This window comes from Salvelinus alpinus, chromosome 6, assembly GCF_045679555.1.
Source record: "Salvelinus alpinus chromosome 6, SLU_Salpinus.1, whole genome shotgun sequence".
Lineage (NCBI taxonomy): Eukaryota > Metazoa > Chordata > Actinopteri > Salmoniformes > Salmonidae > Salvelinus > Salvelinus alpinus.
This window is the reverse complement of record NC_092091.1, coordinates 75,887,245-75,905,366: the sequence shown is the minus strand read 5'-3', so window position 1 is coordinate 75,905,366 and position 18,122 is coordinate 75,887,245. Positions and strand designations below refer to the sequence as shown.

Sequence of the window (18,122 nt, the reverse complement as noted above, 5' to 3'; positions counted from 1 at the left end):
TCAGATAATGATTCTACTACTTTGCCGTATGTGGAGAAACAGATGAGCAATATCCGTACCTATTTGCATTGAGATTTAAGTTCTTAATATGACATCTTACATTTACTGAAATCTGTCATCTAGATGGTTCCTCTGTCTACAGCTTCTATCAATACCAACACTGTAAAATGTTATAACCCACTGCCTTAAAATTTTAAGTTATGTCAACACGAGAAATTTAGTTAACATAACCTCATATTAGTATACAAGTTCATTCAACTCTAAATTGTACATCCAGGGTAAACTTATATTGTGTGAATACAGCAAACTATTGAGTCATGTGCGTGGTCCATATCTTTTTGAGAGATACATTCATCTTGGTTCATTTTCCGTCAAGATGTTTTAATCAAACAAGTCGACTTCTGCTTTCTTAAACTTTTTTTTAACAAATATATTTTGTTATACAAATATATTTTCAATATCTGTTAGTTATATTTTAATCAGTTAGTGGGTCACTATTGTTACATTCTGACATCAGGACACAGATATTAAGATGTAAGTCAATAGACTTGTAGTACCCTGTGTAACGGACTCCATAGGGGATGCTTGCAGCTACTGCCAACATTAATAAAGAAAAACATTCTGCATTATTACATTCACATGTCTTTGTTAAACTTCCACTGAAGCCTCCTCCACTTTTGAGAGACTTAGGCCATGACACACGATTAACTAATGAATGAGTCAATTAATTAGTTGTTCAGTAAAGAGATACTGGAAACTACCAGTTGGCATTGAAGGAACTTTTACTGTTTTTCCTGCATTGTGTAGAAAAAAAAAATATATTTTTCAAACATTCAAAATAATGTAAAAACTTTCAGAATTTTGTAAACAAATATGTCAAAATGCAACATAAGGCAACATGGCATATAATAATAATAATCATAATAATGTCCTAGAAATACTTTCAGCTGTCACATGACCTTTCACCATCGGCCAAATAAGGACTGTCTTGCTCCACAGTGCGCAGGCTACGTTACATCTTAAATCAGATTAACCGCTCAAATCAGATGTCTGGAACACTGGCTAGAGTTATTGACCGAGAGAGATAGAAATAGAGAGAGAGATTGACAAAGAGAGAATCAGGGAGACAGACAGAGAGACAGACAGGCAGACAGACAGACAGGCAGGCAGACAGAGAGACAGACAGGCAGACAGAGAGCGATGGTGAATCCCAAATCACCCCCTTGCCCCTACCAACTCGCTCGGTGAGCCCTCTGTTGTCACGTGTTGCTGACGAAACTCAGAGGGTGACTTCTAGAGAATGGTGAGGGGAACAATAAACCCTTCAACTTTGGGATACTCTCATGACTGGAATGATGCAATTCATGTTCCAATTTGTTTTCCAGTGTTCCCACAGGAACACATCACTGGAAGTTCCCCACCTTTCTTTCTTTTGTTTCTACAAATATGTACGAGGCTCCATAATGTAATGCCCACATTGGGAGAAGCCTAATGCGAAACAACTGCTACAGTACCAACAACTTCACCATAGGTTGCATACAGACCTGGGTTCAAGTACCTTAGCTGTGCTTGATTGAGCATGCTTGCTGCAATGGAATCAAAAGGAAAGTCCCAAAAGTGCAAATCCTGCACACCTGGCAGATTAAAGAAACCACTCAAAGTATTTGAAATATTTCAAATAGTATTTGAACCCAAGCCTGGTCATATATAGCATTTACTGTAACTATATGTACTGTAGCATTAACTGTAACTATATTAACTGTAACTATATTTACTGTTACTATATGTACTGTAGCATTTACTGTAACTATATGTACTGTAGCATTTACTGTTACTATATTTACACTATCATTTACTGTAACAATATATACTGTAGCATTTACAGTAACAATATTTACTGTAACTATGTTGTATACCATCTATGATTGAATGGGCCACCAACAACAATGCAAACAATGGAACAAATGCATGCTACGAGATTTTCACATAAAACTAGCACATCAAATCAAACTGTATTGGTCGTGTACACAGATTTGCATATGTTATCGCAGGTGCGGTGAAATGCTTGTGTTTCTAGCTCCAAACGTGCAGTAATAATACCTAGAAAACAATATGCACATCATCCAAAGTAAAAATAAAGAAATGGTGAAATATCAGAACGACCACTTGATTTCTATGCTATACCTGTGGTGCTAAAGGAATGACATCCCATGATATTGATATGAGGCTCTAAATAAGTCTCAGATTACATAACAACAAGCACATTTGTAGAAACATGTACTACATTTATGGGGGCTATAATAAAGTAAGACAATTACATAAAGGTATTCAAAACGAGTCATATTATTCACAATTAAGGGGTATATTTCAGTATGTGAAATTACTGGACACCTTGCAGACAGTGGCTTTAACTAGTTGTATGGGGTATTTTAGTGCTGGGCTGGAACAATAGCCTAAAACCTCAAGGTATAATTCAAATGATCTCATGGTATAATTTACATTATCTCATGGCAGAATTTACATGATCTCAAGGCAGAAATTGTTAGAGATACTATTGAACACATGACAGTATTATGTAATGTTGTGGTTGAGGTTTATTCAAAGGGACAGAAAAAAGACCAGTATGGACAGAGCCAGGTATATTTACGTGTTATGGGATATTCAGCAACTGAGTGGTTAGCTGTAGCTATTGTCAGATCGATTGTTACAAAGGCCAAGCAGACAGAAAACCTTGTAATGGTGCAGGAACGTGTAGCAGACAAGGCTCTGACATTTAAAACAACACTGAATGATATAATAGCTAGTAGTGAGAGAGGAGACACCCCACTCAAACCCACATTAGGGACATTCATTAAGTATTTTTATTTTTACATTTGTTGAAGCCACTGTCTCAATATGACGTATTGTATTTGGCATTTAAGAAGGGAGGGTGGATGAGGGTGGTATTGACTTGGGAGGAGGGGGATGTTCAGTAAGAAGGACAGTAGACATGTCCAGACTTGTGAAAATGTATAACAACTCAACAGCATGTTACTAATTTACAGTGCATTGTGGGAATGGCTCCATTTCATCTGTAGCCTAATAAACTGCATGCTTTCCCCAGTTGGAGTGGGAGGACAACACAACATGTCATCGCATCGATATGATGGTTATTATATCAATATTTGTCTATAAAGGCGGTGTTTCCACCGCCATGTCTCACATAATTCATTTTACCAACACAAAACCATCCCACCTTGTCCAGCGTATTTTGTTTTGTCGACATTTGGAAAGTTTACCCAAAAATGTGCTGTTTCCATCAGGCCTGTCGTGACATGTTTTACTCGCGTAAAAAGGTTGGATGGAAACCTGGTTACAGAGAAGCAGAGAGAGAGAGACAGAGAGAGAGAGACACAGAGAGAGAGAGACACAGAGAGAGACAGAGAGACACATAGAGAGCAACACAGAGACACATAGAGATACAGAGAGAGAGAGTCAGAGAGAAACACAGAGAGAGAGACACGGGAAGAGACACAGAGAGAGAGACAGAGACACAGAAAGAAAGAAAGTGTCAGAGAGAGCAGTCTGTAAGCGGTACCTGGCAAACCACTTCCTTCAATTAAGTCAATTCTGGACATCGCTTCACAAAACGCACTCTCCCGATTGGCCGACCGGCGTGTCACTCATCACCAGCTTATTCTCATAGCAGGTGGGACCCTGCCCCTGCTGTCTTTGATTGACTCCCCTCCCATTTCTGTCCTCTAATGGGGTGTGCTGGGCTGCTCTCCAGCACAGCCTCTTCAGGAACACAGTGGCTCCTAAAGCTCCAACCAGCACCCCCAGCAGGACACAGGAGATGTACACCCATACCGGTGATCTCCACAGCCCCGGGTCCACCTTGCCTTCGACACTGAGGTCCTCCATGGTGAGCTGGTAGGAGGCTGTGAGGCAGGGTTCGCTACCCCAGGAATAATCACCCTGGGCTGAGCAGCGGCAGGAGTAGAGGCCCAGGCTGGATCCAGAGACGGTGACTTCCAGGTGGGAGTGGTGCTGCTGGGTGTGGCGGCCCTGGGGGTGCTCCCAGACGCAGGGGAGAGGGGAGAGATGGGGGTGGTCACAGGGGAGGAGGACCACCAGGCCCTTCTTCACACGCAGCTCTTTCACCACAGGGGAACAACGACCTGAGATGGGAAGGGGGAGGGAGGACAGAGAGAGGCAGAAGCAGAGATAGAAAGAGGAGTTGGAGGGAGAGGAGGAGTGAGAAGGAAGGATGGAGAGTAAAAGAGAGAGAAAGGGAGAGATAGGAAGTATGGGAGATGGGCAAGAGGAGGGAGTTACAAGATGAGAGGAAGAGCGAGAGCGAGAGATCGTCCTAATTCTGTTTGGAAATGTAGTAGATTTGGTGGATGCGTTTAATAGTGGAATAGATGTGGTATGAGGGCTGTATGCATGTTTAATAGTGGAACATGTGATAAGGGCTTTATACGTTTTTAAGAGTGGAATAGATGTGATATAATAACCTTATGCATGTTTAATAGTGGAATAGATGTTATATAAGGGCCTAAAACATGTTTAATAGTGGACTAGATGTGATATAAGAACCTTATGCATGGGTAATAGTGGAATATAATTGATATAATTATATAATATAAAAATGATATATATTTTTTTTTAAACCTTTATTTAACTAGACAAGTCAGTTTAAGAACAAATTCTTATTGGCAATAACGGCCTACCCCGGCCAAACCCTACACCAGACGATGCTGGGCCAAATGTGCGTCGCCCTATGGGACTCTCAGTCACGGGCGGTTGTGATACAGCCTGGAATCAAACAAGGGTCTGTAGGACGCCTTTAGCACTACAATTAAAATCCACCTGTTTAATAGTGGAATAGTGTTCATACTCACCCTCTCCAGTGCCACACACATTCAAAGGGTCCTCTGACTTCCTCTGCACTGGAGAGCTGAGGACAGAGAAAGAAGAAAGAGAGATGGTGAGATGTGATGGTGACAGTGAAACAACTAGTTTGAAAAGAAGGAATCATTACAACACTGTATATTTAGACATAATATGACACTTAAAATGTCTTTATTCTTTTGGAGTGTACTGTTAAATGTAAACTTTTTATTGTTTATTTCACTTTTGTTTATTATCTATTTGACTTCCTTTGGCAATGTAAACATATGTTTCCCATGCCAATAAAGCCCCTTAAATTGAATTGACAGAGACAGAAAGTGGGAGACAGAGACAGAAATAGAGACAGAGAGATAGGCCTACCAAGGAGGGCCTTAAAACTTCTTGCGACTACAGGGGGTGCTGTTCCGAATTAGCATTTTGTCGTCTCCAAATTAAACTGCCTAGTACTCAATTCTTGCTCGTACAATATGCATATTATTAATTATATTGTATAGAAAACACCTTCTAGTTTCATACAACGTTGAAATTATGTCTGTGGGTGACCCAGAACACTTTCTACAGCGAAATCCATGACAGACAGTGAAAGGTCTGAGAGCGAAGCTCTGGTTTCAGATCAGTTTTTAAGGTCTCTGTCTATCCTATGGAACGACACGAACTGCACCCGCCTTCCCCTGGATGTCAGTAACCAATGAGAAGTGGAATGGGCCTTCTAGGTAGCTCTCAGAGGTTATAAAAGACCAAGGAGTGAGAGTAGCCCCCCTTTCGACGCTCGCCCTTACGCAGGATGGGACCTCCGGACGCCATTTTCACAGGCTCGGTTATCAACTTGAAATGTATCCGTCTGTAATTTAATTCGATATAGGACTTAGAAACATCATAAGGTAGTTAATTTAAACCGTTTTATAGCAATTTATATCCGTTTAGTGCGATTTTGAGGAATTTCTTTGTTGTGCACTCTGAAACTTTGGACACGTTTTGGTGTCCCGTTCGATCGTTAGTGGATATTTCGAAGGACAGAGGACATCTATCGACCAAAAGACGTTTATAACATAGAAAGGATACATTGCCCAAGAATATGATGGAAGAACAGCTCAAAGTAAGCAATATTTAATATGATAAATTGTTGTTCTGTCGAAATATTTTAAACGCATATTTCGCCATTTTGTTTGGTATAGCTTTGGTATAGCTTCACTTGGCGAACCCTGTATTGAAAAGTAAGGATAATTTTAAAAATGTAAATCAGCGGTTGCATTAAGAACTAATTTGTCTTTCGATTCCTGTCAACCCTGTATTTTTTAGTCAAGTATATGATTAGCTTTTAATTAAACTAGATCACTCTGATAGATGACGTCAGACATATTGAGGCTTGATTTCCTAGTATTTTCATTGTGTAACCACGGTTTTGTATGGCTAAATATGCACCTTTTCGAACAAACTGTATATGTATGTTGTAAAATGATGTTACAGGAGTGTCATCGGAAGAATTCTGAGAAGGTTAGTGAAAAAATTAATATCTTTTGGCGGTGGTTACGTTATAGCGCTCTTTGGCTGGAATCGATGCTCTGGTAACGTTTGCACATGTAGTATGCTAACTTATCGATTTATTGTGTTTTCGCTGAAAAACGCTTAGAAAATCTGAAATATGGTCTGAAATCACAAGAACTGGGTCTTTCCATTGCTATGCTTTGTCTATTTTTATGAAATGTTTTATGATGAGTAAATTGGTCATACACGTTGCTCTATCTAGTAATTCTAGTCGATTTGTGATGGTCGGTGCAATTGTAAACTGTGATTTCTACCTGAAATATGCACTTTTTTCTAACAAAAACTATCCTATACCATGAATATGTTATCAGACTGTCATCTGATGGTTTTTTTTATAGGTTATTGGCTATCAATATCTTAGTTGAGCCGAATTGGTGATAGCACCTGAAGGAGTAAGAAACTGATGGAGTTAGAATAGTGGTGTATTTTGCTAACGTGTTTAGCTAATAGATTTACATATTTTGTCTTCCCTGTAAAACATTTTAAAAATCTGAAATGGTGGCTTTATTCACAAGATCTGTATCTTTCATCTGGTGTCTTGGACTTGTGATTTAATGATATTTAGATGCTACTATCTACTTCTGAAGCTATGCTAGCTATGCTAATCAGTGTGTGGGGGGTGGGGGGTGCTCCCGGATCCGGGATTGATACTCGTGAAAGGTTAACATATGTTTCCCATGCCAATAAAGCCCTTGAATTGAATTCAGAGAGAGAGAGAGAAAGAGAGAGACTCAAACAACCACAAGGAGAATGCTATGTAGACTCACTCCGCAACACAGGCTCTCTTGTTGACGTCCCACACACAACCCAGTCCTGCTGCCCGGGCACACACCTGACAGCTGGAGTACACTCTGCACCCCTCTACTGGCACACGGGACAGAGAGGAGGGTGAGCCTACCACCACATGGCCCTGGGAGGAGGCAAAGGGTTAAAGATGTCAGTGTGTCTGTCTGAGTGTGTCTGTATGTGTGTGTGTGTGTGTGCGCGTGTGCGTGTGCATGTGAGTGTGTGTGTGCGCGCGTGTGTGTGCGTGTGTGTGTCTGATACCTGGTGTATGAGGATGTTGTTGACGGGCTCTACTGAGGTTGTCAGAGGGATCTCCTGCAGCAGAGTAGCAGTACGACCAACGATAGACACACTGTGCAACTCTCCCTGATCTGTGTGAAAACACACATCGATTCACACCACAGAACATAATCAACCACAAAATGAGAATATTTTCTGAAATGTTCAGCATAGTCAATTAACTGCCTTGTCTATTGATTACTTCACGTTTCTCTCTCTCACCTGTTCCCAGATGTAGTAGGGCAGCATCACTGTTGGAGATGTTGGTGGCTGTGATCCTGGTGTATATGGTTCCCCTCCTCACCAGAAGGGGCGCTGCATCCACAGTGTCCGTCAACAGAGGGTGTTCCTTGACAAACTGCAGCACGCGGTCGGGCATGTCGAAGGAGGAGTTATAACCCTGGGCTCTCAGGACATCGTTGATACACTGAGGGGTAACAGAGAACAATTCAGCATGTTATGACGATGATGGACATACTAGGACACTATATGATAATAACCCTTAAATGGAAAATGACTACGTGGATTTGTCCAATAACAAAGAAACACTCATTTTCAAAAGAAGCACTAACTTTCGCTATCCGTTGCAAAACGTTTTTAAAATGTTTTCCATTGCATGCCCTAATAAATACAACCCAGGTGAGTCTGGTGAATACCTGTCCAGGTCGGGGGTCGGGTACAGACTCAGAGCTCCCACTGTTCACACAGTTCCTCTTCATATCTCTGAAGCCTCCCGTCGCAAACACCTTGGTGATGTCAGCCAGGCTGTACACACACACTGCTGTCACGTGCTCTCCTTTCCTAAACACACACACACATTACCATGTTCATTACAGTAATGCCGTCTGTATGAGTCATTGTAACATAATATTCATATTTAGTGATTCTCCTCTCTCTTCCCCTCGCAATCTGTCCTCTCTCTCATTCTCTCTCCACCCCATTCTCCATCTCTACTCCTCCTCTACCTCCCTCTCTCCCCATCTCTACTCCTCCTCTACCTCCCTCTCTCCCCGTCTCTACTCCTCCTCTACCTCCCTCTCCCCATCTCTACTCCTCCTCTACCTCCCTCTCTCCCCATCTCTACTCCTCCTCTACCTCCCCTCTCCCCATCTCTACCTCCATCTCTCCCCATCTCTACTCTTCCTCTACCTCCCTCTCTCCCCATCTCTACTCCTCCTCTACCTCCCTCTCTCTCTCCCCATCTCTACTCCTCCTCCACCTCCCTCTCTCCCCATCTCTACTCCTCCTCCACCTCCCTCTCTCCCCATCTCTACTCCTCCTCTACCTCCCTCTCTCCCCATCTCTATCCCCCCCCTCTCTTCCCCTCTCCACCCCCTTACCCCTGGGAGGTGAAGAGGGTGTAGAAGTGTGTGCTGCTGGGGTCTCCCAGGCGGTGTTCCAGGGGGTAGGTGTGGGTCAGGACGGTGTAGCGCTGGCCACTGTCCCGGTCCTGACACACCAGCTGAGCCTTCAGGAAACTGGTCCAGTGCTTCTGCAGGGTCTTAGAGCCCCCCATGTCTCCCTGGCAGACAGGGAAAGGGATGGGGGGAGAGGGGGATGAGAAGGATGGAGAGAGAGCACGAGAAAAAGCACACGAGCAAAATAGAGGGAGAGAGAGAGAAAGAGAGGAAAGACAGACAGAGAGAGAGAGAGATGTATCTCACCTTGCAGACTCTGGCCACCCGTGTGACCCTGACCTTGGTATAAAGGTCGTACTCTCTGGCGTTCTCCGTGAAGAAGAAGTAGATTTTATCATCGTCTCCAGGACTCTCCCTGACCAGGGCCGAACTCACAAACTCTGGATCTGGACTCGTCAGAGAATGACATATTAATGACATATTATATGTAGTGCTTCCCAACTCCAGTCTTCAACACCCCCGACGGTTCACATTTTCCTTGTAGCCCCAGACAAACTTGCCCATTTTCTCATCAGTGGTGTTTCCACCAAACTGTCTTTTTGCGGATAAAAATCAATGTGTGATGACGTAGACACACAAAACATTATTTTTTTGCTTAAGTTTTCATGTACCGAATAAAAATGTAAAGTTAAATGTTTCCATTTTCAACTGTACCGATAGTTAAATCCCAAAAACTGTTAGGTTAAATAGCAAATGTAGATATTCTGGTCTTGGCATGAGCGCTCCAGCCAACAGCTCACAGATACAATGTGGGAAGGCTAGTCTACATGATGAGATTACTATGGATAAGAGCAAGAATATTTTTATTTGTCAAACTGCAGTCATCATGTCACCAGAATAAGACCCTCGATATTCATTGGAAAAAGAGCGTCAAAATCACTTTGCACTTTCAGTTATTTCATCTGTAGCCTAATAAACTGCATGATTTCCCGAGGCATAGTGGGAGGACCACACAACATGCCATTGCATGACTCCAAGTTTACTTCCATATGATGGTTGTTACATCAATACTAGCACATAAAGACGTTTCCATCGCCACTTCTCACATAATTCATTCTACCGCCACAAAAAGATTTCCCATCATGCATTGGGAGTGTATGTGATTGACAGATGGGTCTCACCACTGAGCCAGTTGATGGACGGAGGCACGCGCACCTGTTGACCTGTTGCCCTGGTGATGTCAAACTCTGTGCCCCGGAAGTTAGAAGGGGAGGCGGTGTACAGCACTCCATCTACAGTACACACATAGACAGGATGTGATAGAGTGAGTGTGTGTGTGTGTGTGTGTGTGTGTGTGTGTGTGTGTGTGTGTGTGTGTGTGTGAGTGAGTGAGTGAGAGCATGTGTGTGTGTGTGTGTGTGTCTAACCTGCAGTAACAGCAGTGTGAGGTTGTCTGGGATCATAAGGACATTTCCCCTTCCCATTCTCCATCTTCACTTTGTCACCTTCTTCCTTTACTAGGGCAAACGTCACTGGGTCCTGAACACACACACAGTCTATATTTAGTATGTGAACCAGTGGAGACTGCTGAGGGTATTTTAAATGTAATATATATTTTTATTTATTTAACCAGGCAAGTCAGTTAAGAACAAATTCTTATTTACAATGACGGCCTCCCGGGGAACAGTGGGTGCCTTGTTCATGGGCAGAACAACAGATTTTTTACCTTGTCAGCTCTGGGATTTCGGCTACTGGCCCAACGTTCTAACCACTAGGCTACCTGCCGCCCCAGTAGGATGGCTCATAATAATGGCTGGAACGGCGCAAATGGAACATGGAAACCAAAACCTATATATTTGATGTATTCGATATGGTTCCACTGAATCCGCTCCAGCCATTACCACGAGCCTGGTCTCCCCAATTAAGGTCACACCTCCTGTGACGTGAACATCACGTGTGTAAGCCTATCAACTAAATACATGAATTGAATGAATAACATGCATTTGACCACAACAGTTAAAGAGCATCTAGCAGGTGTATCAAAATAATAATAATAATATAGGAGTAGAGTATAATAATAATATAGGAGCAGAGTATAATAATAATAATAATATAGGAGTAGAGTATAATAATAATATAGGAGTAGAGTATAATAATAATAATAATATAGGAGTAGAGTATAAAAACAATATAGGAGTAGAGTATAATAATAATATAGGTGTAGAGTATAATAATAATAATATAGGAGTAGAGTATAATAATAATAATAATAATATAGGACTAGAGTATAATAATAATAATATAGGAGTAGAGTATAATAATAATAATATAGGAGTAGTGTAATAATAATAATAATATAGGAGTATAATAATAATAATATAGGAGTAGAGTATAATAATAATATAGGACTAGAGTATAATAATAATAATATAGGAGTAGAGTATAATAATAATAATATAGGAGTAGAGTATAATAATAATAATATAGGAGTAGAGTATAATAATAATAATAATATAGGAGTAGAGTATAATAATAATATAGGAGTAGAGTATAATAATAATAATATAGGACTAGAGTATAATAATAATAATATAGGAGTAGAGTATAATAATAATAATATAGGAGTAGAGTATAATAATAATATAGGAGTAGAGTATAATAATAATAATATAGACGTAGAGTATAATAATAATATAGGAGTAGAGTATAATAATAATAATAATATAGGAGTAGAGTATAATAATAATAATAATATAGGAGTAGAGTATAATAATAATAATAATAATATAGGAGTAGAGTATAATAATAATAAATAATAATAATATAGGATTAGAGTATAATAATAATAATATAGGAGTAGGAGTAGAGTATAATAATATAATAATAATATAGGAGTAGAGTATAATAATAATAATAATATAGGAGTAGAGTATAATAATAACAATATTAATAATAATAATAATATAGGTGTAGAGTATAATAATAATAATATAGGTGTAGAGTATAATATTAATAATGTAGGTGTAGAGTATAATAATAATATTGTAAGTGTAGAGTATAATAATAATAATATTTTAGGTGTAGAGTATAATAATAATATAGGTGTAGACTATAATAATAATATTTTAGGTGTAGACTATAATAATAATACTAAATGATATAGGTATAGAGTATGAGAAGAGACAGAGGAGAGAGAACGTGACTGACTATGAAAGCACACTGGGGATCGTAGGCGTAGGAGCCACAGACGTAGATCCTTCCATCCTTCAGAACCTCCAGCAGACAGATGTAGTTATAACAGTCATCCTGTAGAGGGAGACAAAGAGACATGTCTCAAACAGCGTCCTATTCTCCCCTATAGGCCCTGGTCAAAAGTGGTGCACTGAATAGGGACTAGGGTGCCATTTGAGATGAGGGGGAAAACGTAAGCCTGTTTGTATCTAGTAAATAGATCTTTACGATCTATGAGGAAACAGTTCAAGTGCCCTGGGATAAGGAATATTTGGGGCATTTTCAAGTCCCTGATTGCCTTTTAGTTTAAGCTAGGCTGAAGCACGTTTGGCAACTCCTTCCTAGCACAGGGCCATAACAGAGCAGGATAAAGTTGCCTCTAGACACAGATCTCAGGTCAGTTTACATTCCTCACCATAATGGCTAAGGTTAGGATTTGGGGTAGATAGCATGATCCTAGATCAGGAGAACCTAGCTCTAAACAGATCAATAAAATATGGTTATAATCAGTAGTATAATGCATGGTTGCTCAACTCAGGTGCAAGGAACCCAATGTATACAGGCCAAGGTTGGTTTTCATATTACTCCCATTGAAAAAAACGGTAGCGATAACAAGAACTCTAACTCCCTGACTATTTAACGTGAGTCATGGTTCTGTTTAGAGGTTGACCGATTAATAGTTTTCATAACAATCGTAAATTGGTAATTTTGGACGCCGATTTTGCCGATATATTATTCAAAAAAAATGTACACCTTTATTTATTTAACTAGGCAAGTCAGTTAAGAACACATTCTTATTTTCAATGACGGCCTAGGAACGGTAGGTTAACTGCCTTGTTCAGGGGCAGAACGACAGATTTTTACCTTGTCAGCTCAGGGATTCTATCATGCAACCTTACGGTTAACTAGTCCAACGCTCTAACCACCTGCCTCACCAACCACCTACCGCCTGTTACGTGAATGCAGTAAGAAGCCAAGGTAAGTTGCTAGCTAGCATTAAACTTAACTTATAAAAAACAATCAATCAATCAATCAATCATAATCACTAGTTATAACTACACATGGTTGATGATATTACTAGTGTCCTGCGTTGCATATAATCGATGCAGTGCGCATTCGCAAAAAAGGACTGTCGTTGCTCCAACGTGTACCTAACCATAAACATCAATGCCTTTCTTAAAATCAATACACAGAAGTATATATTTTTAAACCTGCATATTTAGCTAAAAGAAATCCAGGTTAGCAGGCAATATTAACCAGGTGAAATTGTTTCACTTCTCTTGCGTTCATTGCCCGCAGAGTCAGGGTATATGCAACAGTTTGGGCCGCCTGGCTCATTGCGAACTAATTTGCCAGAATTTTACGTAATTATGACATAACATTGAAGATTGTGCAATGTAACAGGAATATTTAGACTGATGGATGCCACCCGTTAGATAAAATACGGAACGGTTCCGTATTTCACTGAAAGAATAAATGTTTTGTTTGAGATGATAGTTTCCGGATTCGACCATATTAATGACCTAAGGCTCGTATTTCTGTGTGTTATTATGTTATAATTAAGTCTCTGATTTGATAGAGCAGTCTGACTGAGCGATGGTGGGCACCAGCAGGCTCGTAAGCATTCATTCAAACAGCACTTTTGTGCGTTTTGCCAGCAGCTCTGCTGTTTATGAATTCAAGCCTGTCAACTCCCGAGATTAGGCTGGTGTAACCGATGTGAAATGGCTAGCTAGTTAGCGGGGGGCGCGCTAATAGCGTTTCAAACGTCACTCGCTCTGAGACTTGGAGTAGTTGTTCCCCTTGCTCTGCATGGGTAACGCTGCTTCGAGGGTGGCTGTTGTCGATGTGTTCCTGGTTCGAGCCCAGGTAGGAGCGAGGAGAGGGACGGAAGCTATACTGTTACACTGGCAATACTAAAGTGCCTATAAGAACATCCAATGTCAAAGGTATATGAAATACAAATCGTATAGAGAGAAATAGTTCTATAATTCCTATAATAACTACAACCTAAAACTTCTTACCTGGGAATATTGAAGACTCATGTTAAAAAGAACCACCAGCTTTCATATGTTCTCATGTTCTGAGCAAGGAACTTAAACGTTAGCTTTCTTACATGGCACAAATTGCACTTTTACTTTCTTCTCCAACACTTTGTTTATGCATTATTTAAAACAAATTGAACATGTTTCATTATTTATTTGAGGCTAAATTGATTTTATTGATGTATTATATTAAGTTAAAATAAGTGTTCATTCAGTATTGTTGTAATTGTCATTATTACAAATAAATAAATAAAATTGGCCGATTAATCGGTATCGGCTTTTTTTGGTACTCCAATAATCGGTATCGGCGTTGACAAATCATAATCGTTCGACCTCTAGTTCTGTTTATCAGTCTTTGAAGATGACCAGATACAAAGTAAAAAGTAATCTGAAAGCCAAACATACAGGATGTGATGTGTTGTTGACAGGAAGCTGAAGAGTCAGTAAAGCAGTCGTTATGGTAACGGTATCATACATCATGACATAGATGAGTATGACTAAAGGCAAAGGTGATGGTGTTACATTTTGTGTGTGAAGCATAGCATCTCACCAACACCTTTAACCACATACATACACTACAGAGCAATGGAGGCTGGTGGGAGGAGCTATAGGAGGACAGGCGCATTGTAATGGCTGGAATGGAAATAATGGAACGGTATCAAACAAATCAAACATATGGAAACCACATTTTTGACTCCATTCTATTAATTCCATTCCAGCCATTACAATGAGCCTGTCCTCCTATAGCTCCTCCCACCAGCCTCCACTGCCACAGAGACACCTCTTACCACACACACACACTTTTCTTGCCACTTCAAACACAGATCAAGAGCACCCCACGTTGCTCACCTCTCTCTTGCCTTTACCCATACAGGACTTCCTCTCCTCTTCTGTTGCCTCCCACTTAATCTGCAGAGACGGAGACGGAAGAGAGAGAACACACAAACACATTCAGTTACATCACACAGTTCAACATCAGGTTAAGCCCAGTACTGGACTAAAAAGCAGTGTCAGTGGAGAATCTCTATTGGGAAAGTGGTCCAGGACTAGGTTTAATCTATGTCTGGCATAGAGTGTTTGTCCCAGGTAAGACGTAGGTTTTTCTATGGTTTTGTGTTCATGAATACTCCCATCATGAAAACACAAACAAATACACACTCGTTTCACTGCCAGTTGGCTAAGATCAAGAGTGGAAATATGCACAGATAAGCGTGCACACACAGACAGTCAAGTGAAGATGTCTCCCCCCTCCCATCTCCCTCCCTCCCCCTCTTATCTCCCTGTCCCTCCTTCCCATCTCCCTGTCCCTCCCCCTCTTATCTCCCTGTCCCTCCTTCCCTGGCTCCAATCTCTCTGTCCCTCCCTCCCATCTCCCTGTCCCTCCCTCCCCCCTCTTATCTCCCTGTCCCACCTTCCCTCTGTCCCATCTCCCTGTCCCTCCCCCTCTTATCTCCCTGTCCCTCCCTCCCTCCACTCTCTTATCTCCCCCTCCCTCCCTATTATCTCCCTGTCCCTCACTCCTATCTCTCTGTCCCTCCATCCCTCCCTCTTATCTCCCTGTCCCTCACCCGCTTATCTCCCTGTCTCTCCCTCCCTCCCTCTTATCTCCCTGTCCCTCACCCGCTTATCTCCCTGTCCCTCCCTCCCTCCACTCTCTTATCTCCCTGTCCCTCCCTCCCATCTCCCTGTCTCTCCCCTCTTATCTCCCTGTCCCTCCCTCCGCCCTCTTATCTCCCTGTCCCTCCCTCCGTCCTCTTATGTCCCTGTCCCTCCCTCCGTCCTCTTATGTCCCTGTCCCTCCCTCTCTCCCCACTATCTCTGTCCCTCCCTCCCCCCTCTTATCTCCCTGTCCCTCCTTCCCATCTCCCTGTCCCTCCCCCTCTTATCTCCCTGTCCCTCCCTCCCTCCGCCCTCTTATCTCCCTGTCCCTCCCTCCCTCCCTCCACTCTCTTATCTCCCTGTCCCTCCCTCCTCCCTCCCATCTCCCTGTCCCTCCCCTCTTATCTCCCTGTCCCTCCCTCCTATCTCCCTGTCTCTCCCTCCGCCCTCTTATGTCCCTGTCCCTCCCTCTCTCCCCACTATCTCTGTCTCTCCCTCCCTTTCTCTCTCACTGATGGGTGTTTCCAGGTGAGGTTGGAGGTGTGCAGGGCCAGGATGGAGCCTCTGGCTCCCAGGTAGAGTGTCTCAGAGATGGGGTCTTGCAGGAGGACGCTGGTGTTGGACACCCCCAGAACTGCACCTACCCCTGAGGAGAACAGGACATAACATTAGGGATGTGCCCCAAATATTTCTGTCACGGCCGTCGAAAGAACTGGACCAAAGCACAGCGTTGTGAGCGTACATATTCCTTTTTATTAGGATGACGCCGACAAAAACAATAAACAATACAAAAACGACCGTGAAGCTTAAGGCTATGTGCCACAAACAAAGACAACTTCCCACACTGAAAGGAGGGAAAAGGGATACCTAAGTATGGTTCCCAATCAGAGACAACGATAGACAGCTGTCCCTGATTGAGAACCATACACGGCCAAAACATAGAAATACAAAATCATAGAAAACAAAAATAGAATGCCCACCCCAAAACACACCCTGACCAAACCAAATAGACATAAAAAGGCTCTCTAAGGTCAGGGCGTGACAATTTCCGACAGTGCACTACTTTGGACCAGGGCTCCGTAAAATATACTCCCCTCCTCCACCCCATTTATTTGACCTAGATCTTTGAGTGAATGTGTGAAGGATGAGACTGACTTACAGGGACTTTTACTGAACCATTTCTAAGCATCAGTAATTGTGTCACTTCCTCTACTGAGAAATATTATTGTGGTCGGTGGGCCGCTACCCACAGTTGGGGTGCAATAATTAGTCCAAACAACAAAAAATGGTTTCTATTGGACAAATTCAGTTAGGTCCCTCCCCATTTCATTCCGTTTAAGAAATGTTTTGCAACAGAATCAGCGTAATAAATAAACCCCTACTCACCAGTCACTCAATGCTGATTTAGGTAGACACTTTTGGGGCTAAACTCTCCTTTGTGTTTGCTATTTAGTCCGTGACATAGGCTTAATATGTGTCCGGTAAACTGCTCCTTGTTGCAATTGGGTGTTAACACACACACACACACAGACCACTACGAGTGGGGCATCTCAAACCTCCACATTCTCCGTACTACAATCTAAGACCTATAGCCTAGGCCTATCTATCCATGAAAGCAGGCAAAATTAGGATAACACTGTAACCCCAGTCTATACTCACTCTGCTATATTCCGGGTACTTAGTGAAAACAGCAGTGAAATGACACACGTGTCTTCAGTCATTTTAAAAGTGTTGTTTAATGGGCGTTTCTCCACCATGCCTCCATCCTTCCCATCTGGTTAAATGTCGGATTAAGTCATTAACCATCTCCATTCCCAGATGAATAAATTAGCCTGCCAAAACCACACTGGGTGCTGATAATAGACTTCTTACAAATGTACTTGTTTGCTAGGCAACATCATTTGCATTGCTATGACTATTTAGATTGTAGCCTTCCTAAAGTTACCGTACCCATTAGGAATTGCGATACATTTTAAAATTGCAATACATTTTGTATGTAGAGAGAGAGACCGTTTGTCCAACTGTACTGTACTCACCTCCGTGAACATTGGGAATTGGTGTTTGACAACGAGATGAACCAGTTGTGAGATACAAGATCACGGCCATAAAACAGGTGGTCCGCATGTTGAGAAGTGACATCAGGAAGAATGTCCGTTGATGACACAAGTACTCTTCGGCGCGTGTCAGTTACGCGTCATTAAAAGTGCGCTCGGGGCGTTCTGTCAATACACGATGGACAGGGGGGAACGAAACGCTTACAGAAACCAAGAAAACAAAAAAGTACGGTTCAAGTGTATCAAAATACGGCGTATTTGTTATTCTCACCTACCCATTCGGTGTCCGATTTGGTGCTATTTCTAACACGGTATAATAGGCTACTTAG

General features: G+C 41.8%; 1 protein-coding gene across 1 annotated transcript; it reads right to left on the bottom strand.

Annotated features, from left to right (window-relative positions):
* Nucleotides 1-764: 764 nt before the first annotated feature.
* Nucleotides 765-17,923, bottom strand: LOC139579320 (semaphorin-4F-like). The gene is made up of 14 exons (XM_071407882.1): nt 17,776-17,923; nt 16,252-16,385; nt 14,990-15,049; nt 12,072-12,170; nt 10,292-10,403; nt 10,046-10,156; nt 9,171-9,310; nt 8,847-9,028; nt 8,163-8,307; nt 7,729-7,933; nt 7,489-7,598; nt 7,209-7,351; nt 4,887-4,942; nt 765-4,160 (listed from the first exon to the last, which is right to left on the bottom strand). The coding sequence occupies exons 1-14, from the start codon at nt 17,876-17,878 to the stop codon at nt 3,622-3,624; spliced, it is 2,139 nt and encodes a 712-aa protein (XP_071263983.1). The 5' UTR covers nt 17,879-17,923; the 3' UTR covers nt 765-3,621.
* Between the last annotated feature and the right edge of the window lie 199 nt (nt 17,924-18,122).